This window comes from Pollachius pollachius (genome assembly GCF_949987615.1).
Source record: "Pollachius pollachius genome assembly, chromosome: 12".
NCBI classification, from domain to species: Eukaryota; Metazoa; Chordata; class Actinopteri; order Gadiformes; family Gadidae; genus Pollachius; species Pollachius pollachius.
This window is the reverse complement of record NC_136945.1, coordinates 21568413-21595339: the sequence shown is the minus strand read 5'-3', so window position 1 is coordinate 21595339 and position 26927 is coordinate 21568413. Positions and strand designations below refer to the sequence as shown.

Sequence of the window (26927 nt, the reverse complement as noted above, 5' to 3'; positions counted from 1 at the left end):
TGTGTGTCTCATGTATTCAAGTTTGTGTGTAGTGTGTGATTATTCCATGCAGGTTTGTGTGTGTGTGTGTGCTGTGTGTGTGTTTATTTATTGACGGTGAATGTGTGTATGTGTCTGTGTGTGTGTTTGTTTATTTAAAGTGATTCTGTGTGTGTACGTGTGCGTGTGTGTGTGTATTTAAAGTGTTTCTGCCTGATCTGATCTGGCAGAGTGTGTGTCTCTCTGTGTGTGTTTGTGTGTTTGTGTGTGTGTGTGTGTGTGTGTGTGTGTGTGTGTGTGTGTGTGTCTGTGACTACTCAGATTGGATTAAATTCAGGTTTGATATTTTTTTCCTGTTTTTTCACAAGTAGGCCCTCTTAAGGCAGACAGCGTTTGAACACGTCACGATCAATAGTTTTAAGGAGTTAAATTTGTCGTGTACATCGTTTGTTAGACAGAAAGTAGGAAAAAATACAAATTTGTATCTGTGTGTGTGTTTGTGTGTCTGTAAGTGTGTGCCTAAATGCGTTCTCTGTGTAATAAAACAGGGACAGACGCTAAGAGAGAGGAGGAGTGAGAGGCAAATGGACGCTTGGTATTGGTTGTCGCGGACGGTCAAAAAGTCGTTCTTTCAAAATGGCCTCCCTCAAGGAAACAGACAAGGACTCACCGAGGGGACTAACTCTGAGCTCTTGTCCTTAGTTTAAGACTCCCGTAAGGGTGATAGAGTTGTCTCGCTGTCCTGGAATACAGTGTAAATGCTTAAGTATAATCTGTATGGGTTCCAGTCTAGCTCCCACCATTTTGTAGTGCATTATGTCTGACAAACTGTGTCTTGTCAGGGTGACAAACCTCTTTAGAGCCATCATAAGAGCGCCTTTAAAGAGTCGTCCTTGTGGTGGTGGTACAGTCGTTGCGCTGCGTTGCACTTATACTCACCATCGGGTCATTCATCAGCGACGCGGTTATCCGATGTGGCTCGCATTGGCCCAGAGTCATCTTGAAGGAGCAGGTAGGGGGGAGGTCAATCTGCGGGCATTGGGGACTCGAATACAGTTCATTAAAGTCTGGGAATCAAACAATATCCACAACACTACCAGCTACCACCTTTCTTCAATCCAACTTGCACTAAGACCCGACTCACTGACGTTAGATCCGGCCGTTCCTGTTCCCAGAAACCCCAGAAAGCTCAGGCTTTCTGGGTTTCCAACTCCGGAGTGCGGATCGTCATGGCGACCTTGTTAGCTTTGGTGCTCAGCGGGCCATCACTCCGCAGCTGGTCGCCTCGGCGTTGAATGAAGCCATTACTCAGTCTCCCCTCTCGGCCCTCTCCAACAGCCCTCATCCTCACCCTCGCCGCCCCCGGCCCAGACCTCAAAGATATGGACATAGATTAATCCAAGAATGATAACCAGGATCAATACTTGGACGGGGCTGATATCGATAAATTCTGGGGCAGGGCAGAGGCCCATAACTCCCGTCTGTTTATGTGTACCGGCTGGCTGGCCGTTACCAGTCAGGGTTTCACAGCCTCGTAAAAGCACAGTCCTGCCTGTACTGAATGCAGAGATCCCCCGTGTTATTCTTGACCAGTCATACGTTAAAATACCTCGGCCAACTACCTCAGGCTTGCGATGTTTGAACGAGACAAGACTGACCGACTCATGGCTAAAGTGTTTGAAGCCCAGCAGAACTATTTCGGGTCTTGACCTCAATGTCCACAGACTACATGAAGCTATCCCAGAGCGAGATGACTCACCCCTACCTGGATAAAAGGGTCAGCTAATTGACTTTACATAAATACCAAAAATTCAATATCACATACCTCACAGTCCTCGTCACTAGTCAGTCAATTTCCTTTACTTGCTCCTATTTTTGTATGATCATAATTGGCTGCTCTTTGAATAGCAATTACTCTAGCCCTCCCTATATATGCTCTATTCATCAATTGTATTTCAGGGTTTCACTCTGTAACAAGAACAGCTGTGTTTAGCTCATTGTTTGAGCGGAGCAGGTCCAGTTGTTCCTCATTGAACTTCTCGTCATGTCCTTTCAATTCATCCTTTCTCAAGTACTCCACTGTGCTTTTAACCTGGAATTACGTATTAATCGTCATTAGGGTGACCAGATCCCAATTCACCAGAAGTGGGACAAAGACAACGTTTGTGCGGGACAATGCAGGACAAAGTGGGGGGGGGGGGGGGGAGAGGAGGCAACCTGGGACCTTCAGTGGGGGTTTCAGTCCGCAATAACAGATAATCCCCCGTTCCCCTGTCCGTTCTATTTAGAAACATATTTGATTAACGTGTTTTATTTCGCTTATTTAGTTATATTTCATAATTAATTAAGGCCGCCACAAGAGGGCGCCTTCAACGCATTTGCCGCCCTAGGCGATTGACTAGGATCGCCCTTGCATTGTTTCTTGGTGGTGGGCGTGCCCTTAACCGGCGCCCGCGTCCCAGTTTGATTGACTGACATGATCAAACAACCTGCCCATCCCCTTGATGACAGCCCTGCTGTCTCCGCACGCAGCTATTTGATATTTGATAATGCTAGATGATAAATCACGCATTTCCAAAAAAAAAGAAATCGAGTCTGACTGTCAATAACAATGCGGGACAACGTCTCAATTTGCGGGACGCGTTCAAAGTCATGGAAATGCGGGACTGTCCCGCACAAAGCGGGACATCTGGTCACCCTATTCGTCATTCAAGACCATTTCTGAAGAAAAAACTGCACCATGCACAAAACCGATCCAATTGCGCATCTGTTATATTTGACATAGAAACCAATTATTCCTTGGGAAAATTTGGCAAGAATGACACACGACAATGAAAGTAAACCAAGTTGATATGTCACACTGTGAGCAGACGAAGCCTCTGGCCACGACAGAAGAACTATCGCTGTGCAACTGAGAGGTGTTTCGCATCAAAACAGCAGGCGTCACAGTGGCACTTTGAAATTGACACGACGTGATGGAAAACATGCCGTCTCTCGTGAGGTTCGCTGGGATGGATTAATCCTGCCTCTGAGAGCAGATTGCCATGTGATCAATAGGTCAAAGCCTGAGCCTCCCCCTGTGATGGCTATGTCATGTAGCGTGTCCAAGCGAGGCGGTGGGGGCCATGAGCAGCGTCGTGGCCAACATGAAGGGGATCTGTCCAGACATGTCTGGCCCATTCGAGGTCAACATCAGCAGGGCTGGTGGGGTTGTGGTTAAATTCTAGACCTTGGTTCGCATGCATTTGGCTCTGCTGGCTATGCATTATTTGCTGCTAGTTGGCATGGAGGTGACCTGTGAGTTTTTGCGGGCTTCTAGTATGCAATGTTTAAGAACTGATGAATTGTTTAAATTTGAAATATGTTGTGTTATGGTTTGGTGCTGATGACAGTAGGCCTAGACAATTCCAGACATTAACTAAGGCGAGCAGAAAAGTGGTCATATAGTGGTAAGAGTATGTGTTAGTGGTTTGATTCCCTGCCAAAAGTTGTTCTGGGTTTGAAGCCCAATGTATCCGTTGGAATCCTTGAGCAACATGTATGCAACTCTTACCCGCCGTTAAAAATGTATCTGCCATTTGTTTCTTCGGTATAAGCAAAATGATGCATTGATAAATAGGACATGGTTGAAGGGGAATAATCCCCCACCATCTCAAACTGCCGGTGAGAACGGCACAAAGACCCCCTCCAACTCCGTAGTCAAAATGTATGCATGCAGTTTATAAAACTAAATTTCAATCAGCAACACTTCTAAACTACCCTTTCATATGGGCCAGGGGTATGAAAACAATTGTCTGACCAGGAATAACAAGAGGGGGGATGAATACAAATGAGACTATCGCATAGCCCAAGTATGTTTTATTCATTTTATTTAATAAAATGCAGAACCCACACTGAATACCCTCACCGACTATATATATTTGATCTGTAATAATGCCACTTTTAAATTAAATTTCAGATAAGGGAGGGGGTGGCAATTTATCATGACAGTTTGCACAGTTTTGACAAATGCAATAGATATGGTATATCTGTTACAGTCTTCTCACGCTCCTAAGGCTAAATAGAATGGAAAGCAGAAGCAATAATCCAGTCATATGCTCCTTCACGTTCTTTAAATGGTGGATATCTTCTGCAAAAAAACAAACCTTTTATGAAAGAAGCTCTGACTCAATATAATATATGCAGTTCCTGTTTGCAGAAATTAGAAGCTTTTATGTTTTAAATATAGAGCAAGGGGGCTAAAACCGCATTCCACCCCCAGAACTGCAGAGCTGTCAACCTTTGCAGAATCAACACGATCAAAACAATATTTAAGAGAAACATCTATCAACAGCATCCCGATGTCTCAGTGTTTGGTCATTATGGGTGTTTTCATAAACCACTCACATACTATATTATTAATGCAGAATTGTTAATGCTGGCTTAGATGAGGTCACTATAATGTATCGGGGACAATTATTTCAGATCTCTTTTCTATCCGATAACTAAAGGTTCCACAGTCCATGCAGAATTGCGTTGCCTAACTATACCTCTATGAAACCTGAGACTTATCTGTATCATATAATTATCGATAATCTCTTCTGTGATTGGATGATCAAGTCCAATGCAATGTGTTCCAGAACTGGAAAAGATCAGTTTCCCTCACCAATATAATGTAAACATAGTATATTGTTAGTAAGTGATATTTAAAGGGTAATCTTGTATTTAGCATAACACATGCCTAAATTAAGGCAGTTAGGGATTATGGAATGTAAAAAGCACTCTGAAAAACATTGCCTGAGGACATATCCAATGAGGCGCAGTGAATAGGATGCGTTAGGAGAGTAGAGTTAGGTTTGATATCACAATTTGGCCAAAATATGACTTAGGCAATTATGTTATGAGACCAACGATATGTAGACAATATACTATAATAATACAGGAACATCAGTCATTAAAAATACCGGTGATACTCTCCCTTTTCTGCTGAAGTCAACCACATTGTCTACCGAAATAGTTCTTCCTAAGTTTCGGCACAAAGTGCTTGTTAATAATGAGGATCCAAATAAAGTTAAACCAAGTCATCGACTACATCGCCTGCAGTCTCAGAAGACGCCCCAGATAGAGGCCCCCAGACACCCAGCTGTGGTTGTTCTCCCTCCCGGTTCCTCTGGGCTGTGGGATGGTGAGAAGTGCCCTGGATCACCAACATCTATTTCCCCTGAGGCTTGCCATCTCTCTTCAAGCACCACGGTTAAAAAAGCAATACATCAACAGGCGCTGAAGAAGAAGAAGAAGAAGAAGAAAAAGAAAAAGAAAAAGAAAAAGAAAAAGAACAAGAACAAGAACAAGAACAAGAACAAGAACAAGAACAAGAACAAGAAGAAGAAGAAGAAGAAGAAGAAGAAGAAGAAGAAGAAGAAGAAGAAGAAGAAGAAGAAGAAGAAGAAGAAGAAGAAGAAGAAGAAGAAGAAGAAGAAGAAGAAGAAGAAGAAGAAGAAGAAGAAGAAGAAGAAGAAGAAGAAGAAGAAGAAGAAGAAGAATGCACCCCCCCTGTAGCCATTAGCGCTTTAGCTACACAGCAGCACAGGGAGATTAATGGTGGAGATTTGTGTGGGCAGGGCATGTATGTTGTTGTGGTGATGTCTATGTGTATGTGCGTGCACACATGTGTGTGTTTGTGTTTGGTCCGCCGGGGTCAGTGAGCCGATTGAACAGCAGTCCGCCCGCTGGTCATCAGCGTCCATTTCGGACAGCTGCTGGTGTCCTCGGCCGACAGGGACAATGTCAAGTTAGGAAACAGCACTCCGAATTCACAACATTGATTTATTGGTGGGAAGAAGTTGCAGCAAAAATATTAAAAGCCGTGTTGATGTTTACAGCCACCAAGGTTGTGGTGGGAGATTTGATCAGTCACGTTTGCCGCGATTGAAATTGTGCATAATAGAGGGGTCTTTATAAAAACATATTGTGCAACTGTCAAGGGTTCTGGTAACAATCTTAAACGAGGAGCCCATTTTCTGTCTCCATTTTATAGACTTAAAAGCAAATCAGCTTGTGCCTTAACTACAGCTGTCGTCTGTTGTCCTTGGGGACTGCACAGCACAATACAATGTCCAATTGGAATGATTTATGACAAATAATAGTTACTTTCAGGGATATTTCACCGCATTTTACTGAAGCGTCCATATTCTCCCAATATGGAAGTTAAACCAGCCGTGGCGTCTTGACGATAGCAAGGCTGACAGTACGTCTACAACTGAACAAATTAACTTGATTAATGGCCAATTAATAGGGTAATTTGAAGATTATTTTCCAGGAAAAAAATGTGTTTGAGCAAATCCCTATTCAGAGTAAATTACCCAGCCAGAGTCAATTATAAATTGAAAGAAAGATACCGTGATGCCAGCTCGATTCATGACAAAAAATGATTCCAGAGAGATGGTAGGAAACTTTGGTTTGTTGGTTAATTTAACAAATAATCGGTTTGTATCTTTCATTGGTTGTTGATGGGTTGACCTGTTTCTGCTGTGTGTCAGATGACCACACCACAACTAGGATCAAACCCCCTTCTTTCACTGAAAAGAACAAAGTCCCTTTGCACAGCCTTTTGATTCTCAGGTGCTGGTGATAATAGTAAAAAGCCAAAAAATGTATAAAATCACTGCGCAATGGTAAGCTGATTTATTTATGGAAACAACCCATTTCACTGTTGCTTCGTCAGGTTCACTCTTCAACTTCACATGACACCGACAGGTGAAATAGGTGATTACAGGGTCCCCTTCTTTTCCTCTTCAACCAAGCAGTGGAGCAAATTAAACTTCTGTTTTTGATTAAATATTCTCCTACATCGATGAATTAGGGGTGTTACGGGGTGGGACAAGAAAGTGTACTGCCTAAGGTGTTGAACTCCCTGCCGCTGCAGGTTGCTGGGTTGATTCCTTGCATCTGCAGTGTTCCTTTGAGCACCCTCGAGCAAAACGCCCTAACCTCAGCGGACCAGGTTTCTGAAATTAAATCTGCAGTTTTGTATTTGCCGGCCCATAACCAAATAAAATATGTGAAAAAGGGGACATCTCCGCATTCTGTCTATTCTTATCACGGTAAATGTAATGCTGAAGTAAAATATGGCTTACTGGATGTGATTTCAGCTTTGTTCAACCATACAGAAACAATCCAAAGTTGGCTACTCAAATAGCAAAATTGTCGATTTTGCTCCTTACTGACATTTATTTGGTACTTTGGAGAATTGAGTCGGATAAAGAATTTAATTGTTCACAAGATTACCATCATTCACATGGCAATATTCTGTCTCTGTTTGTAGCTTGTACACTCGTATCATAACATCTTAAACCCCAAATAATGATGATGAGCTCTGAAAAGCATCCAAAACAACGGTGTTGGCAATGTTTTGTCTTTATTTCCACAATGTGATAGTCATCATTGTTGCATGTAATGTCAAAACAAATTGATTTCCCACACTGGTGATCAAAACCAAAATATGGATTTTGGAAATCGTTTATCTGTTGAAGACAATAAACGTCTGTGTAATGGAGTGTGAAAGAAGAATATAAGGAGTCCAAAGAAATGTTTTCCAGTGGAGTGACATTTATTGAACGAAGACACTCAAACTTTTGGGTCTTTCTTCTTCAACCCTGTAGAAATCAGTGCATTGTATCTTAGCTAGGTTTAAAGAGTACGGAGCACAAAGCTCCAGCGCCTTCTGCTTTTTGTACGCCTCTTTTCAAAGTTCCTTCCAGCAGCTTCAAACTTAATGGCACAACCTTTCAGAGCAGATTCAAGGGGGAGTAAACGAAAAATAAAAAAAGGTCTCCATCCTTTAAGCCCCAGTTAAGCTGTCTCTGTCTCCTCCAGGTGGGATATGCATCGCCCAGTCCCTGAAGATCCCCCATGACCACAAAGCGGCGGACTTTGACAAGATCATCCGTCTGCTACTGGACACGCGGTACGCCCGTGCCGTCATCCTCTTCGCCTCCGACGAGGACATCAGGTGAGCCCTTCATCCTGGTTTATAAGGCTGACCAGAGTACTGCTGGGACTGGTAACCGACAGCAGCAACACAAGCCGCAAAGAAAGGAATGTTTTTCGATATAAAAGATTACATTTGGGAGACAAGCCCAATGGTGCCAATATGGTCCATGGTATCCTTGCATACTTTCTTTAATGACATACTATAACATAACATTGGTAACAACTGGTCCTGACATAAGGACCAGATGTTATCAAGGATGATAACAGAAGCTAATTTTGTTTGTATTATACGTTGGCTGTAATATGTTAGCAATTCTTGGTTCTGTCAATTTTGACATTGGAAATATGAGTCCATTTCAATTTTAAACACTTGTTTAACATGACAATCATGAACAGTAATGTTGTCCTTTCAAATGTGTGTTATGAATCTTGTTAACTCATTGAGTCATGTCTTTGACCCCCCACAGACACTCTGCAACATCCCTTACATGCTATCAACCAATTCTATAGAACCTACATGACCAACAAACACCCAGGCTATCAAATTAAAGGTCATACCTGTACCTTATATAATTGAAAGTGTGCTATATAGAGTATTATACCTCCGGTTTATAGGCTGCCATTGTTCGAGTCATGGGTGGCTGGGTGTAATTACACACACATAAAGCCAGCTATCTGTCAGTTAACATATTCACATACACTGTACGTGCATGTACTGCACACAGTACAGTACACACACACACACACACAAACACACACACACACTTTGCATGACCTTGCGAGCTGTGAGTCATTGAGTCATCCTTTGGTGGACTGCAGGGGGATTCTGAACGCCAGCAAGAAGGCCGACCAGCTGGGCCACTTCATGTGGATCGGCTCCGACAGTTGGGGGGCCAAGAACAGCCCCATCCACCATCTGGAGGACGCGGCCGTGGGGGCCGTCACCATCCTGCCTAAGAGAGCCATGATCAGCGGTAGGTTCATCCACTCCTGCTTCTAATCTTCTACATTTTGTCACGTGTCTGGTCATTTTTTTTGTTATTTTGATTTTCTTTCAAATGTATCCAGTAAAAATCATACCTTTTACATTTGCAATATTTCTTTCATTATGTCATGTTATAAAGAGTCAAATGCTCAAGTTAGTGGTTTATCGTGCTGTACAGAAACTCCTGTTAAGGTATAATGGAGACAGATGTTATTAAAACAGACATTAGGGCGCTGAATGGCGCCGGGTGGGACATCGATCGTCCGGCAGCTCCTCGCACCGTTACGACTCCCTGCTGGGTGTATTATGAGAGCGCTGATTGAAAAACAACCTGGACCCCTTTGCCGATGGTGACCTCTTGGTTTGTGATGCGTTTGAGAGAGGTGTGTTGTTCTACATTATGGGCTGCCTTTAACGGCCTGATCAGACCTCTGCTGTAAAAGAGTTGCTTGGTTTGGGACGAGGTGATAGCGGGAGAGGAGATGTCGTCCATGCTAGGGTGCTCTGGAGTGCGGAGGGCTTTGAGGCTTCAATTAAGAGGAATTGTTAACCAAGTAATACCAAAAATAGTATGCTGAACCTCAATCAACTTCAATTGAATACACAGTCATATATCAATGCTCATAATTACACTATTACAATTATGCACACGATTACGTTAAGTCACAATACTGATACAAAATGTGGGAATGGCTTGTTTAGCTACTGCTGAAAGCTTTTAAACCCCTTTGAGGAAAGACTGTTGTTACGCTAATTAAATAAAGTATCTATCTATTGAACCATGCACACATTATAAGACCACAACAAACAACTTATATTGTATGAAGGTTGTGTATTTCATGGATCATGGTTCAGTGAAAACAGTGCAGTATGCTTTACGAAAAACAACTTTGTAAAACAGTAGGCTTCTTATTTGTTGAAACATGCATCACAACAACACAACACAATGGCTAGAACCCCTTTTGTATATTATGTGAGGGCGGTTTACTTTATGGATGATGGTACAACAGAGAATCTTCCCCCTGCATTATTTACTTGTTAAGCTGAAAGCAAAACAGAGATGAATGTTCTTTAACAGCGTGATACTCTTGGAGCTTCTCTCGGTGTCAACAAAGCTTTAAGGACACACAGTTGGTGTTTGTTTGAGCCTTTTTAATACACTAATAGTATATACAGTAAAGGGACAGCCCTCCCCCGCAGTTCAACGATTCAAATAAGAATAAATAGATGAAAATGTTCTTGATGGTATAGATAGGGCAGTTTTAAACTGAAGTATTATTAAATCCTTAATGATGAAGAGCGCTATTCGTTTGGCCTCCGCCTCCGACTTCAGTGATTTTACAGGGATTACTCTGATGAAATATGAAACAGGACACGTCTGTGTGTTGTAATATCTCGTTGCTATCTGGACCCCGTGTGGATATCAGCGTTGGAGGTTCCGAAAACAAGCACGGCTTCGCCTCTGACACGAGGCGAGCTAGTGTGGATCATGTCATCGTATGAAGATCTCACAACGCCATTTGTTTTCCCCGACACCAAATCCCACTTCGGGCTGACCAACACAGCACAAATGTCTGGAGTGGTGTATCATGGATCAGTGATAAGGAACTTTTATTCCTGGGTTTAGACTTTATGAGAAATATTCCATGACAGGAGAAAACAAAAGGCCTCCAATGTAGAAAGACCGGACCGGAGAGACAGGGGATGAGCTAGAGGGAGGGCAGCGAAACGAATTGGGGGAGAGCGAGAGAGCGCAGAGGGAGAAAGATTGACTGATTGAGACACAGAGATAGAGAACGGTACAAAGAGATATACAATGAAAAGAAAACACGCAGAGAGGGATACATGAGTTTCGCAGATGGTCCAAGTTCATCTTTGATAGAGGTCTGGGAGCTAATAGTGAATAATATAAAAGGTTACCATGGCTCTGGATAAGCACAGGTGGTTAAGATAGAAAGGAGAGACAGAAAGAGAGAGGGAGGAAAGAGGTTTGGAACCTGGGCGTGAAGGACAGCTCTAGAACCTCCTGTGCATGGAGGAGCTCGGGGGATACCCACTGCGATCCACTAGGCATATACTGGCCAGAGTCTTCTTTGCATCCTGATCTACAAATCTTTAGCCCTTTAGTTCGGTCCCAGAAAAACACTTCACCTTGGAGCCAAATTAAGAACTTTAAAATCATGCTGTTTATAGTCGCATGACTAGATACAACATGATTTTAAACATCATGTACAGACATAACGGTCTGGTAATGTGCAAACTTACCTGCCAACCTCTCTTTCCAATACCCATTCCAAAGTTTCACCTTTTTAAAAGTCAAATGAGTTGCTGTACGCCGATTCACCCATTTTTTATGCACACACAGTTGGATGCATCAGCTTAGACAAGAAAGAACTCTGGGTTCTTTGTGCTTCACAGGAAACAAGCCATTGAAGGTAAACCTTAGATAGGCACTCCCTGGTAAATGATGGGTGCAAAAGTCCCAGCGTCCAAGTTTAGGAGATACACCGATACACCAAGTGTATAAGCCTTTATCACTGTGGTCTATGACTGAATTGAATAGATCCTCAAATATTAGCTGACTCGAAAGTTAGGGTGTCTTAGCATGTCAAATAAAAATATATAGCTTTGTGCCTTGGCACTATTTGTCACTCTCGCCCATCTTACAGTGTTTACTTCAGTCAAAAAAAAGAATAAGGATCAATTTGTTAAGGCAGCTTGCTTCCTACATGGGCTCCTTGCAAGGGCGTAGGAACCGGGGGGGATGGAGGGGACGTGTCCCCTCCAATATTGGAGACAGGCGCATTCGTCCCACCTAAAAATTGTACCAGGGGGAGAAAAATATTTTATTTTATTTTGAAAGCGCAACACAGCGTCTTGTCACCGCTTCTTATTCTAAAAAACTGGATGATTGAGCGTGCAATTAAAGAATTGATTTGATATTTATCAGTTCATTGCTGCCATTCAAAATGTGTTTTCCTTTACATATACAAATGTATCTTTTTAGTAGAATAAAATATGTTTGTGAATTTTTTCAGTGTAGTTATTTTATGACATATTTCTGTTCAAACCATTAACGGATCTGTCAGGTTTCCGATATGTGTCCCCCCCAATGTTAAACTCATTCCTACGCCCCTGGCTCCTTGCTTCCTCCCTAGCACCGACATCTTTCTGTAAACCCGAGAACTTGTGGGCTGAGTGAATCCATGTGTACATGTGCGATAACAGACTGTGGATTTTAATCTGGTTCCAATGGTTGAAACATGGCGTGCATCCGCCAACATGAATTCCCTCCTGCACACATTCACAGAGGAAAATCAGCGAGAACATCTCTGGAACCCGAACCACGCCGTGCACTCCTCTGTTTGGATGTGGCCACAATTGAATCCTTTCATATTCAAGGATGTGTCTGGACAAACAGAAACCGTAATGGGTTCAGAATAACTGTGTCCCTTTGTCAGTTAATATCCGATTTAATACGTATTTGTTTTGCATACATGTTTTACATAATATATTCAGTTAAATGTCAGGCTGAATTTACTTGCGGTCATTACTTTGAGAAGAAGTCTAAAATCACAGCAGGACGAGCCTGCTGTGAACCTCATCAAAAATGCCATATTCTTATGAGTACCACCTGTGCTTGTGATAATTGAGAAGCAATTAAGAAATAGACATCATGGTGAAGCTGTGTATGAAAGTGTGGCTCAGGGTTTGGTTTTGTTATGCCATTCTACAGTTGAATAGCGGGTTGGATAGCCTCTCAGAAGAGTGCCTCTATCCCAGGAGTTGTTAGCTAATCCAGTCTGAATGCTCCCCTGGCTCCCTGTCACTGTGGATTCACTCGGTAGCGGTATGAGCTGACATGCTAACCTGACAAAGATGCAACAATGTGAGACGCTAATTCACTGAAACTGATCACGCCAGCCGAAACTTGTGGCGAAGTAACTTTGTTTCTTTTCTTTCTACCTTTCTTTCTTTTGCCTGCTTCCCTTCTTTGTTTACTTTTGTTTTTCTTTGTGACTCTCTTTGGGAACTTGCTAATGTCTACACTATAATAATGTTTGAGAATAATGAGGCAGCTAATGCAATGGCACCCTGCTGAGCTCCATTCCTCTCTGTTGCTGTGTTACTTCAAACGGGCAAAGAGGCGATAGAAACTTAGGCCTGTTTTCCCTGGTTACATTATATTCCACTCCTTTGTCCACCCTGAGCTCACCGGCTCACAAGACTATAGAATTTGAGCAAGCGTAAAACACAATGACTCCTGAGTCCTGTCATTGTATTTCTACTTATGTGGCCATTCTTGTGTAACTCATTGTACACCAAAAAGCCCTTTGCATTTCAAGCGTAGGATTACTGTTATCCTAAAGCCGGGCATTAAATTACTATATTTTCAACCTCCAGGGCTAAATAAAGAGGGCAAGTCATCGACTTCTTAAGTTGCGTGCTGGCACAGGCAGCCTGTCCACCCTCTGCCTGGTGCTTAACTTTAATTTTGCCCATTACACTCTCAGCTGGGCTCCACTATTCACCCAGACCACTGATGGAGGCTGTTTGTTTGGTGCAGTTTTTTCATTGGGTTTCATTCAGACTTTTTGCTCATGGAAGAAAGGGCAGGCGAGAGTTATCTCATCAAAGGTTTTGCTTTTCATCACTTTATAAGGATACACATAAAGAAAACTGTTCCCTCCCAGCTGTGAGGGATCACCTACATCTGTTCAATTCATTCAACTCCACTGGTACAAAGACAGAGGTATTTCTCTGACTTTTTTATTTTTTATAGCTCAGAGTGTTCAACAACAAGGGCATAATTTACACTTGACGTCGTCATACTCTAACATCAGAAGCATGAAACCACAGAGATGTTTCTATAACAACCAATACAATGGTCCGATTCAAATCAACAAACATCAAGAGTCAACTGTAACAACATGAAGAAACTGAATTCACCAAAACAGCAATTAATCCTTTGTCTCGTTGATTAGGTAAAATCACTAACAGCCTGATATACAAGTCATTGACGTGAAGATTTGGGTCTCAGTGTTTCACATTCCCTTGGAAAGTTGCTGTTTTATTAGGTTAGATTTTTGTAATATTGCTCCATTTAATATCAGTCCTTGGAGCGATAGACTGCTAAACTACATTTCCCATTATCTGGAAACAACAACTGTGAACACTGATGTCTCCCTAGCCCGCCCCCATATATCAACTTTTCCCAAACAGCCACAGGTGGAACACATTGAGATTACCAATATCCACAACCTGATATTAAAATCAGTATCAAAATAGTTCATAAATAAGTGGACCCATTTTGCTCTCTCCAACAGCCCAAAGCAAACAGTGAAGTTGTTTGTGCTCATGGAAACAAACTCGAAACGGTAAAGGCAGAGAGGCAGACTCTTTGTAGAGTTCGGTCATGACTCATCTGCCACTGAACTCAGTGAACTCCCCACTAACCTTCGACCTCAGGGCTGGCACGAGGCTCTGACTCCAGACCTCCACAGCCAGCGGTCCTCCAGCCTGTCCCCCTCAGCTAGCAGGACACTGAGTCCACACCTGGACCGAGACCAAAATAACAGCGGCCGATATTCGCTTTTAACGGCAACAATGAAACAGGAATGCTAGATAGGTGCTACCTCATGGAAACAGTGGAGAGATACAGTGAAGGGCCATGCAGAATGACATCCCAGGCTGGACACACGGGTCACCTGTGTTGTTAGCTCACTAGGGGATTTATTGGAATAGCAGTAATTGTCTACTCATGTGGCCATTCCAATCCAAATGAATAACAAAATGTGAGTGGATGGATGGAGTGGAATGTAATTAAAATTCTTATTTTTGTTGTTCTGACAAACTCAATTAATGTCTGGGATGGAGATGAGTAATTTGGTATCAAAGATGTTTCATCTGTGGTACAACCGGTTGGTGTGTTGTCCAATCAGCTTTCAGGGAAGTTGTTTCATAGTCGCGTTACTAACTTGACTACCAACCAACTATATTTTTAAAAAATATTATGTGAAACAAATAGCTATACTATAATTTTCCAGGGGGACTCACACAGTAGATACAGGAAACATGCTGTTTCTTAATTAATAGCAGAGCTGCTATCTATCTCACTTGTATTACCAACCCACATTTTACAAATTCCCTCATAGGACATCTCTATGGTCTATGATGCTATATAATACAAGGCACTTTTTCTCCTGTTTGTTATGCGTGATCGTTTGGAAAGCATTGCGTTGTTGTTCTTAGCCTGCCACTCTGGATAAAAGAGCATCAGGCAGCATTCACTAATGGTGATGAAATGCTTGAAATTCCGGCTTCAGTGTAATGTCTTTTAGTATTAGATAATAGAGTCTGTGTTTAGTCTTGATTTCCAGACATATGCTTTTTGCCAACTAAAGGATGTCACTTTCAGCTCAACAGGATCTTTTTGTTGTTTAGTTAAAGTTCACTTATCCAAGACTCATATTAACATAAACTCTGGTTCCTTAAATCAAGTTAGTAGCTAAATAGACCAACATGGGCTGTTTTGAATTTAATCATTTGAGCTTTTTAAAACCTGTATCTTTCTTCTTTATTTTCTCTTAGAAGTACTAATAGCTTTGACGTTTTGTTCTTGTTTGTTTACAACACTAATAAAGTTGCAACAGTTTGGTGTCTTCAAAGATAGTTCCCTTTACTTCCATGATGAGAAGAAATGGGTGTGGTTTTTGACATCTAAACCTTCTGTTTAGATAAGAATGCTTTAAAGTTAAATACAACCCCCCCTAGAGGTCAGATACATAGACACAGAAATACAGGATACAATACAAGATAGTGTGGTGGCAAAAGTGTCCGATTCCCAGCTGAAAAGTACTGGGTTCAATCCCCAATGTCCACAACCAACCTATACAGTCCCCCTTGAGCTAGAAGCCCATAATCCCTACCTGCTTCTTCATGGACCCAGAAGTTGCTTTGAATTGCTTCAGCTAAATATCAACATAAATGTAGGGCTTCTTTTGCGAGACAAGAAACGTACACTTTGGATCTCTCGTCTAATTGCCAGGCCGCATTGCATTTGGTAGCCAGCCATGAAGATATTGGTTTGACTTGAAGGTTGCCGAGCCAGAGAGTGGGAATACAAACAGACCCACACTCGGGCCTGCTCCCTGGAATCCAAAGCAGAGCTCCAGATGGCTAACTAAAAAGATTACAGTCCGGTCACATCAAACAGCATCTAAGGTGTTCTACATACACACACACACACAGACGCACAAACAACAAAATATAACAACATACACACAAACACACACATGACAACACATATACGCACAGACTCACACACAGACACACACACACACACACTCTCGCACAGACACACACACACACACGCACACACACACACACACACACACACACACACACACACACACACACACACACACACACACACACACAACAACAAAAAACAGCGCATACGCACACAAACTCTCACACACACATAATATGAATCACAATTTCTGTAAAAAAGAACACATTTGCACACACAGAAAGGCACACACCCCATATAATACACAAAAAAAGCAAAGCACAAAATAACTATAACGCACAGACACACAGCAATACACGCACACAAGCAAGCATGCATGCACGATCACACACACACACACACACACAGACACACACACACACACGCACGCACGCACGGACACACACACACACACACACACACACACACACACACACACCCCCACCCAGGTAGTGTTTGTGCTGAGGTCTAGCTGGGGGCCGGTGGCCCGGAGGTGACGGTGACTCTGAGAACGTCACCAGGAGCTATTCCTGGAGCCCAACTCACGCTCAGATAGCTCCACTGACCTCTGGGACCCAGGGACGAGCTGTGCTGATACGGACACAGGCGCCGCCCCTCCCTCGTCTAAAGGTTCACTCGATACGAATGTGTTGTCCAATCGATTCAGGGCAGCAAGTACAACATCTCTCTGATATTTAATATACCTGCCTCCCTCCCTTATCGCTATCTTTTCTCTATCTATCTATCTGTCCCCTCTCTATCTTTCTCTCTCTATCTCTTCCTTCTATCTCCATCCATCGGTATCCCTCTCTATATCTCTATCCATCTGTCTCTCTCTCTCTCCATCTATCCCCATCTATCTCTGTATCACGTTATATATCTGTCTATGGGTCTTTCTATCTCTCCCTTCTATCTCCATACATCTCTATCCTTCTGTCTCTGTCTAGCTGTCTCTATCTCTCCATCTATCTATCTATCTATCTATCTATCTATCTATCTATCTATCTATCTATCTATCTATCTATCTATCTATCTATCTATCTATCTATCTATCTATCTATCTATCTATCTATCTATCTATCTATCTATCTATCCATCTATCTATCTAGCTATATATCCATCAATCTATCTAGCTAGCTGTCAATGTCTCTGTTTGTTTGTCTGTCTATCTATCTAGCTATATATCTATCCCTCTGTGTTTCAATCCATCTATTTATCTTTCCAGAGGCATGCTAATTATCCTCGCCGGCTGAACTGTTTTGACAGCCCTAACTTTAATGTGTAAATTGATGTTGTTTATCCTGACAAAATGTCCAGAATAATTAGCATAATCACAATATCCATGAATGTGCTGGAAGGCTTTCCGAGCAGAACCACCAGAGCATGTCTCCCTCTCTCCCTCACTCAGAACCATCCCACCGTCGAGCCCCACATTTCAGTCTGTCTTCAAAATGTTTCGAAAACTTCTGTCGTTGAACGCCTCGCTAACAAGCACCCAGTCATGGTAGTTTGTTTTCCCCTAATTAATGAATACGTTTAAAAATAACAAAACAAAGTTGACGCTGATCAATTAGTGCATCTTAATGACAGGGGGGGCTGCGCTCTGGCGTCGTGTCTCGGTTCCTAATGACGGGATATAAATCATCTTGGCCCCGGCGGATCCATCTGTTGCTAAACGCTCGCAGTCAGGACGCATATCAGCATTCATAGACTGTAGATGCACACGATAGCTCCGCTTCAGTGGGGAGACCAGTCATGGACTGTCTGGTCTAGGGGTGAGGGTGGATCTCAGGAGAATGGTTTTAGCCCTCACAGCCTTAAGTCCAACGCAGTGGAGCTGCTATGTCATCATACTAGCACCCTCTCGCAGCATCAGAAGATTGCTCTTCCTCCACTACAGCTATGAACACATTCGGCAGTACACAGATGATTATATATAGTCATGCATTCATTTCATGAGATTTATTTGATGGGGGTGAATAGATATGGTTGATTTAGAAGATATGTTTTATTATTCATGAATAACCTTTATATTTAGCCCGGAAGACAAATCTTTACCTTTGCCTCTGTTCTATATTCAAATTCAGACCATAAAGGAATTGAACAACTTATGGCCTCATCTATAAAATGCCTAATATATGTATTAATTCCTGTGTGTGTATGGTTGTGTATGTGCGTGTGTGTGTCTTTGTGTGTGTGTGTGTGTGTGTGTGTGTGTGTGCGTGCGGTTGAGTAACTCCCGATTACTGAGTTACTCATCCGCAAATGAATAAAGGTCTTCATTTCATTAATCATGAATATATTTGTGTCTATTCTAATGGCAAGTTCCTCCTATTTATAACGTTCAAACGTCAGTATCATCGGTTATAACCAGCACCTCATCTTCTGTCAAGTTACTTTCAGAAGTAAGTTTGATCCGTCTTGTCTTGACTGTTTGTGTTGTTGTTCATATTTCACAATCTCACACACAAGCTCACATTTCCCCTCTCTTCTCTCTCTCTCTCTCTCCTGCTCGCACCTTAAATGATCTGTCATGGAAATGGATATTTAACTCTGATAATGTGTCACCTCATTGACACCAGACACAAAGCTGAAAGAAGCCCATTACAACAAGAGGTCAGCATACTGGGCTGGAGGCTGGAAGTCACGTGAGGAGAGAGGTGACCTCTCCGGCTCAAGATGGCTGCCACACTCACAACTTTATAGTTGTGAGTGCGGCAGAGAGGGGTGAGAGATCAACAGAGAGAGCTAGAGTGAGAGAGTGAGAGATAAACTAGAGAGAAAGCGATAGAAAGAGAGAGAGAGATAGATAAAAGGAGCAATAAAGAGAGAGAAAGTGAGCAATAGAAAGGGAATGGGGGCGACAGAAGGACAGGGAGAGATAGTTAGGATAGAAAGGGTGATATTGAAAGGGAGGTAGAGGGAGAGATGAAAAGAGAGGGAGGCAGAGGGATAGATAGACAGACAGGACGAGATGGAAAGAGCGAGAGAAGTCGATTAATTGCATCATTAGGAACCAGTGTTTCAAGGCTTGAGGGTCGTGTGTAGGCGTTGCTGAGGTCGAAGGTCAAATAGGACAAGATTGAGGCATGGCTGTGGAATCGATAATCCATCTGTGAGAGGAAGAGAAGGCGCAAAACGACCGTGTACCGTCTGTGGCGCGGCATCTTCAGTATGTTGTGTACTATCATTCTGACATTCCCCTGTCTGTTCAATAGTGTTGATCGACTATTGAGTAGCCTTGCCACCGTACGGTGGATTGCGCTCTTACTGACTTCTCCGTGGAGCGGCACAGCGGAAGAGAGAGGACTTTGTGGGGAGTTAGGAGGACGGTGTTTGAAGTAGCACATTAGTATTCGTAACCCGCGGTAATATGTGCCCCTGGTTATTTTCATCTTCTCCTTTCTCTTCCTCTAATTATTCCGCTGCCTGCCCCGTCTACACCTTCCTAGCCTCAGTCTGTTTGTTGTGTGGCTAAGGAGTTGTGCGAGAGGTGATCTTTGTAGACACATTCGCTGCTGCGTTATAATGAATGTGAAAATGGGTTTCTATTTTCGAGGTTCTGAAGATAAACCAACGTTTTTGATATTGTTTGATGTGTTTGAATCACATGTTTATTCGTCACTTGCAAGTGTAATAGATATGAAGTTAATAGAAAAATTTGGAACTAGTTAAAAAGCTAACTATCCTTTATAAAACAACAGACAGTAGGCAATATAATTATATAAAAATGACAGCATTTGATCTTAAGTCATACCATTTTCTAAATGTTACCAAAACACCAATCATTTACCTTGATCTATTGAGCCTCTTTCGATACAACTAACAGTCAAACTAGTGCAAAACAAACAGAAGCGCCTCACTTAGAAACCGGCTAAGCATAATCACAGAGTTAAAACGACCTGAACCAAGCTGTACCTCGGTCCTCCTCGTGACGACGACTAGCACAGAACACCCCTGCCAAAAGCCCAGCCACACCACACACACACACCCCATCTGACCCGGAAAAGCACAGCGCGGGCTGCCGGTGATTCACAGAGGTAAGGTGCCACTTCATCGCTGCCTCCGTGTCGCTCAATGTCCTCGACAAGCACTGACTCGGATAACCCCCTCTGATCCCGCTGCCACCTCTGTGTTCTGCTGCGTGGTCAACATGCCCCCACCGTGACCCTTCCCCCGGTCGTTGCTAGAGATGTTGAGGTTCTCTCTCGGAAACCGGGGGCTTTTCCTTTGGTTCGAGTCGGGAGAAAGCAACTTAGGGTTGGTGCTTTGGTATCGCTGGATTTGTTGTTTGTTTTGGTGGACTTTATCTTGTTTATTGCACTAATTTCATTTATGTTTCCTTGCATTCACATTTTTTTCTTTTTATTAAGCCCGGTCGGTAGAAAAAGCGTGTCACTACTGGCTAGCTATGTGTGTGATGAATAAAATTGAACATGATATTTGTTGACATTGCTTTTTAAAATATAGTCCTTTTTATTTGAGTCGTCAGTATTTTGTCATTCTTTTCATCTAAAGTAAAGTAGTCTTGCGGCCTTTCATCACCTCACCAGAATCCTATTTTCTATAGAAGGATGATATTTTCAGCCTTGTTCATAATTGCAGTAATTTGCCACCACAGTCACGGCACATTAGCTAGGATGGATAAAACAGCAACAAACATCAGCGGACTCCATGACATTAACCTTCATCGGACTAACAGGTCCAGTGTGACGTGAATCACCTCAAACCTTTATGTCTGCATGTTAGTTCCATCCCCCGGTTCCTCCTTGCTAAGTGGTGAGGTGTCCCCGAACATAACGCCCGATCTCACCTGCTCCCGATGAGCTGGCTGTTCGCTTGCATCAATGACGACGCCGGCGCTGTATGAACGTGGGTGACTCATTCGAGTGAGTTGCTCAGCACCATTCCTCTGGCCCGATGTGTGTTTCCCCTGTTACCATCGAGTGGGCATTGCTCATGGAGGTCTGACCTCACAACTCAGGACACACTCTGCCCCAACAAACACCAACACCAGACTATGAAAGGTTTCCCAAAGCCGATTCGACCTATTCACAAACAGAAAACCTTACTATGACCACCCACTGGCATGGCACACTGGCCCTGTGTTGTGTGACTGATGACATGACCTGAGCCTGCAGCCAACCAAGACCAAGGTATTTTAACCCTTACCTGTTGCTTCATGAACTTGACCTGTTCCTGTATCTTACTTCACCACAAATCACTTTGGATAAAGGCGTCAGCAAATAAGACTGGGTTTTTGGGTCGAATAAGGGGTTTGACCCAAAAACCTTATGTCTGGTCCTCAAACCCAAGACCACTAGACTTTCCTGCCCCCAAAGTAAAGCAAGAACGACCGTGGAGAAAGTGGGACGGCCGCGTTAGCTTGTGAACAAAGATTCTGGTCAGCGTTCGTTCCTGGAAACCATCGTTGACCGAATGAGTCGGCGGCGCTATAACGCACGTGTACAGGGCGTTTGATCTCAACGTGTGCACATTTCTGCACATTTCATGCCCCCCTTCCTGGGCGGAAGGGGGGGCAAAGGCGTGGAGCTATATCCGAGCCGACAGGCTCTGTCTCTGCTGAGGCCTTGGTGCCTTTCGCCCCGGGAACCCTGCCGCCGACGGAACCGACGGGACCGACGGAACCGAGACCTTCATTTCAGACTCGGCTCGTGGAGCCAGACGGAGCTGAACTGCCAGAACCCGCCCAGAACCACGCGGCTCCAGCTCTGATCCGGGTCCAGAACCAGGGCCACGGCCGCCCCCGGATCGGGAGCGAAAGGACCCCTGATCCTACACACATCCTCCCCCGTCTGGCGCTCCTCTCCCCGGGGTCGCTGGCGGAGGGAGTGGGCGAGATGAGTGGATCTGGGTCAGGGGGAACGCGGGACCACGCTGAACCGGGGCAGGGTATTAATAGGGGGGCCGCTCCACCAGAACGTGTGGCGGCGAGGGGGGCCTCAGAGGTGGGCGTCGTTGTTGTTATTATGGTCTGTTCCCGTTCCCACGCCGACACGAGCCGGCGCTGCACAGGGCTGGGAGTGGAGGCGACGCGCGGCGAGAACAGCAGATGTGACAGCAGGACCTCCACAAACAGGGGGTGTAAGCTCATATTAACATCAAACACATCCCGGGGGGGGTCGGGGGTGTCATCTCTTCATGTGTGAGCGTGCGTTCGCAGAATCCCCCCCCCCCCCCCCACCCCCCGCGCTCCTTCAGGGAAGCACTGTGTGTGTGTGTGTGTGTGTGTGCGTGTGTGCGTGTGTGCGTGTGTGTGTGTGTGTGTGTGTGCGTGCGTGTGTGCGTGTGTGTGTGTGCGTGTGTGCGTGTGCGTGTGTGTGTGTGTGTGTGTGTGTGTGTGTGTGTGTGCGTGTGTGTGTGTGCGTGCGTGCGTGCGTGCGTTGTTTAACGATGTTTGATCTGAATCTGAAAGTTAATTGGGTGCAGGTCAGTATCGTGCGGTGATGTATGATGAAAGGGTTGGGTGGTTGGTGAAGGCATGAATTCTCTCACTTTGCTTTTGAACACCAGACAGCTCGACTCTATAGATGCTTCTGCTTACTATGTACAGTAAACTGTACATATATATATATATATATACACACTAACTAGCTAACTGCTTTCAATGTTTATACCACACACACTAACACAGACAGACACACACACACAAACACACACACACATACACACACATGCACACACACACACAGAAACACATTTATAAACACACACACATACATACACACTGAAACATATGCGGTTTGAGGAACAATGCCTCAAACCGCACATAAATCAATCCTGTTTTATCTTACTTATTATTCAGTTTACTATTCAATTCACCGTACAACTTCAAATTACTTGTTTTATTATACTCTCCTCTATACTCTCTATTTTTGTAAATAATTTGTTTTGTTTTTTTAATAAGCGGACGGTTTTACTGACTTTCTCACTCACTGACTCATCTGCCCTTTAGAGAAAATCGCACCATTGGGCGATATAAAACATGAAGCGGATCTTTTACCTCCACAAGCGTTGACGTTCTGTTCTCCCCAAAGCCTTTGTTGTATGAATACCGACCCCTGTGCTCTGGTGTCTCCGCTGTCTTTGAAGAAGAGGTGATTTAAACCTGGCCGGGACCTCTATACACCTGGGATGATTTATATTACAAAGGGACACACAATATTGCAAAGAGACAGTCAATGTTACAAAGGGAAGCACAACACACAGTATTACAGAGGGAATCACAACGCAAAATATTAGAAAGAGAAGCACAACACAAATTCTTGCAAAGGGAAGCACAACACACAATATTACAAAGAGAAGCCCGATGCACAATATTACAAAGAGAAGCACAACACACAATGTTACAAAGAGGAGCACAATGCACAATATTACAAAGAGAAGCACAACACACAGTATTACAAAGAGAATCACAACGCAAAATATTAGAAAGAGAAGCACAACACAAGTTCTTACAAAGGGAAGCACAACGCACAATATTACAAAGAGAAGCCCAATGCACAATATTACAAAGAGAAACACAACACACAATGTTACAAAGAGGAGCACAATGCACAATATTAAAAAGAGAAGCACAACACACAATATTACAAAGAGAATCACTACGCACACTAAATCACAAAGAGAAGCACAACACACAATATTACAAAGAATACCACAACGCACAATATGACAAAGAGAAGCACAACACACAATATTACAAAAGGGATGCAAAACACATAATATTTAAAAGAGAAGCACAACACAGAAAATTAAAAAGAGAAGCAAACACACAATATTACAAAGAGATGCATGACACACATTATTACAAAGAGTAGCACAACGCACAGTATTACAAAGAGACAAGACAATACACAATATAACATGTAAACAGATGTATGTTGTGAGACAGACACAACACATACTATTACACAGAGACACTAAATAATCAAGAGACAACACACACTATTACAAGAAGACACTCTGGGAGTGAGGCATACTGTTTTATTGTTTTTCTTTCTTCTACCTCTTTAATAGGTTCGACCAACAAATATTAAAAGAAAAACCTGCTCTGAGTGATTGATTGATTAGTTCATCAGAAGTTTATTGCACTGGTTGGTTACTAATTGTCACACCTAATTGATTGTGTAACACATTAACGTTCATCTTCACAATGATGGCCCCTGAGACTTTGAACTCACATTTACATTTAGGCCATTTAGTCATAAATAAGTCACTTTTATCCAAATCGACTTACATAAGTAAATTTGTCAGAAGAAGGAGAATCAATGTGTCGCTGTTTGTACAGTAAGGATGTTCATAGAAACATATGAACTAGTGCAAAGCACTAACAATCACTAGGTTAACCCATTCCCCGTATACAACAAAGGCAGCTAGGGTAAGATGCTACACAACTAAGAACTATAACTAAACGCGACGTACAATAAGTGAGTATTTCAAGTGCCAGGAAGAACCAAACTCATACATCTACTAGTGTGGAATGGGCTATGGAACGCTCCAGCCAATCAGAGGGCAGGGCTGAATGAGGGCAGAAGAGCCTATTTCAGGATGTGCTAGCGCGGCTCTGTTAGAGGCCGTCACCCAGTTTCCCAGTAGAGACGTCTCTCTCTGACGACGGCTCTCTTACGGGATCCTGACAGACTGTCATCGATTATTTCATGTCTCTTTAATGTCTGACTTCAATCGCCCTTTAATAACACGCACATATGAAAGCCTGTACGCACGGTGACGCACCCACGAACATGCACACACTCTCTCACACACACACACACACACAAACACACACACACACACAGACGCACACACACATTCACACAAATAAACACATACACACACACACACACACACACACATTCACACCCACATATTTTCACATATACTCACACAGACACACATTCCAACACATTCTAACTTATTCAGTAACACTCACACGTATTCACACTCACACACATTCATTCTCCCTATAGTACACACACGCACGCACACACACACACACACACACAGACACACACACACACCACCTCCACACACACTTCACACATTCAGACACACACAAACACACACAAACATTCAAACTCTCCCTCACACACACACTTAACACATTCAAACCGACACTCACACACACACACACACACACACACACGTTCTCAAATCCCTTTGGTGCTCCTCTCGAGCGAGATGAGTGCTGCGTCATCGCCCGGCCGGCATCTCAAACTCATAGAGGTCGAGATCCTAATTTAAAGCTGTCAGGAATTATTAAAGTACATCAAGACATGTGGCATAATCAGCGAGCGTCAAGGACACGTCTCACCACTGGGGGTGACAGCGAGAGACGGCGTCCATCACCCAGGAGATGGCACTCGAGGGGCGACGGGAGGGAATTATGAATGGAGCTTCTGCGAGGAGTGAGCTCTTTAATAGGCAGTTCATTTGGGCTCAGCAGTCAGAGTGGATGGCTGTGAAGGACGGGGGATGGGGCTGTCAGAAACGGGACGAGCGGCTTATGAAGGAGAACGGGGGCTCAGTGTCGAGAGATAACGGACGGCGACCTTAAGAGTGGACGACCGCCGGCCGGCGAATGTTGGTGATGGCACGGACCGTGAGCTAGAGTCGCGTAACGATAGTGATGACTCGGCGCGTGTTGAGCCACCTTTCAATATGACAGCAACGTGCGTTATGTCGAAACTAACGTGTGTGTGTGTGTCTGTGTGTGTGTGTGTGTGCGCGCTTGTGTGTTTGTGCGGTTATGTGTGTGCATGTGTGTGTGCGTGCGTCCATTCGTCCGGGTATGTGTGTGTGTGTGTGTGTGTGTGTGTCTGCGCGTGTTAGTGTGTCTCTGCGTGTGCGTGTGTGGGCGTGTGTGTGCTTACGATACATCTGTTATGTAGATGTTGGTGATGGTTGTATGGACAGTGCATCACGTGTTGATTGGTTTGACTTGATGTGTGTTGAGCCACAGCAACGTGCATCATGTCAAAGCTACAGTGAACCCAAGGTCAAATCCATGTCACCGATATTACATAAATAATAAATGCATCAACATGTCATTCATTGCTGCGTGGGCATGTTTTTCCGGTCGGGTTAATTTATTGTGTTTGATGTTTGCATTCTTGTTGTCATCTATCATTCATGTCAATGTCTTCACGGGCATTCCACATCAATAAAAACCTTTGACCCACAGCTGGGCTGTGTGTGTAGATCACAGATGTACACTGACGAGAGCCTGCGTTGGGTAAGGGTTAGGGTAGGGCTATATCCCGGGTAGGTCTATCAAAATGATCCCTCCTTTTCCCTTGGAAATGTATCGTATCACAGGAGAAAACATCTCCTCCAAGTCCGTCTTTCGAGGGCGATCTAATTGGTGTGTTGGCGTCCAAGTTGCTGACCAGTATGTGTGTGTTTGTGTGTGTGTGCTCCTCAGGGTTCGATGCGTACTTCATGTCCCGCACTCTGGAAAACAACCGGAGGAACGTTTGGTTTGCTGAGTACTGGGAGGAGAACTTCAACTGCAAGCTCATGAGCTCCTCCAAGAGGGACGAGAGCAGCCGAAAGTGTACCGGTAAGCCCTGTGTGTGTGTGTGTGTGCGCGTGCGTGTGTGTGCGTGTGTGTGTGTGTGTGTGCATTTGTGAATTTGTGCATTTGTGCATGTGTTTAAGCGTGTGCATGTTTGTGTGTGT

At 43.7% G+C, this 26927-nt stretch overlaps 1 protein-coding gene across 1 annotated transcript in view; it reads left to right on the top strand.

Annotated features, from left to right (window-relative positions):
- Positions 1-26927, top strand: part of grm7 (glutamate metabotropic receptor 7) — a gene marked incomplete at both ends in the record, with an annotated part of 188799 nt that overhangs the window by 86568 nt on the left and 75304 nt on the right. The window contains 3 exons of the mRNA XM_079747220.1: positions 7834-7969; positions 8770-8924; positions 26671-26808. Coding sequence (XP_079603346.1) covers positions 7834-7969; positions 8770-8924; positions 26671-26808 — 429 coding nt within the window. The remainder of the gene's footprint in view (positions 1-7833; positions 7970-8769; positions 8925-26670; positions 26809-26927) is intronic.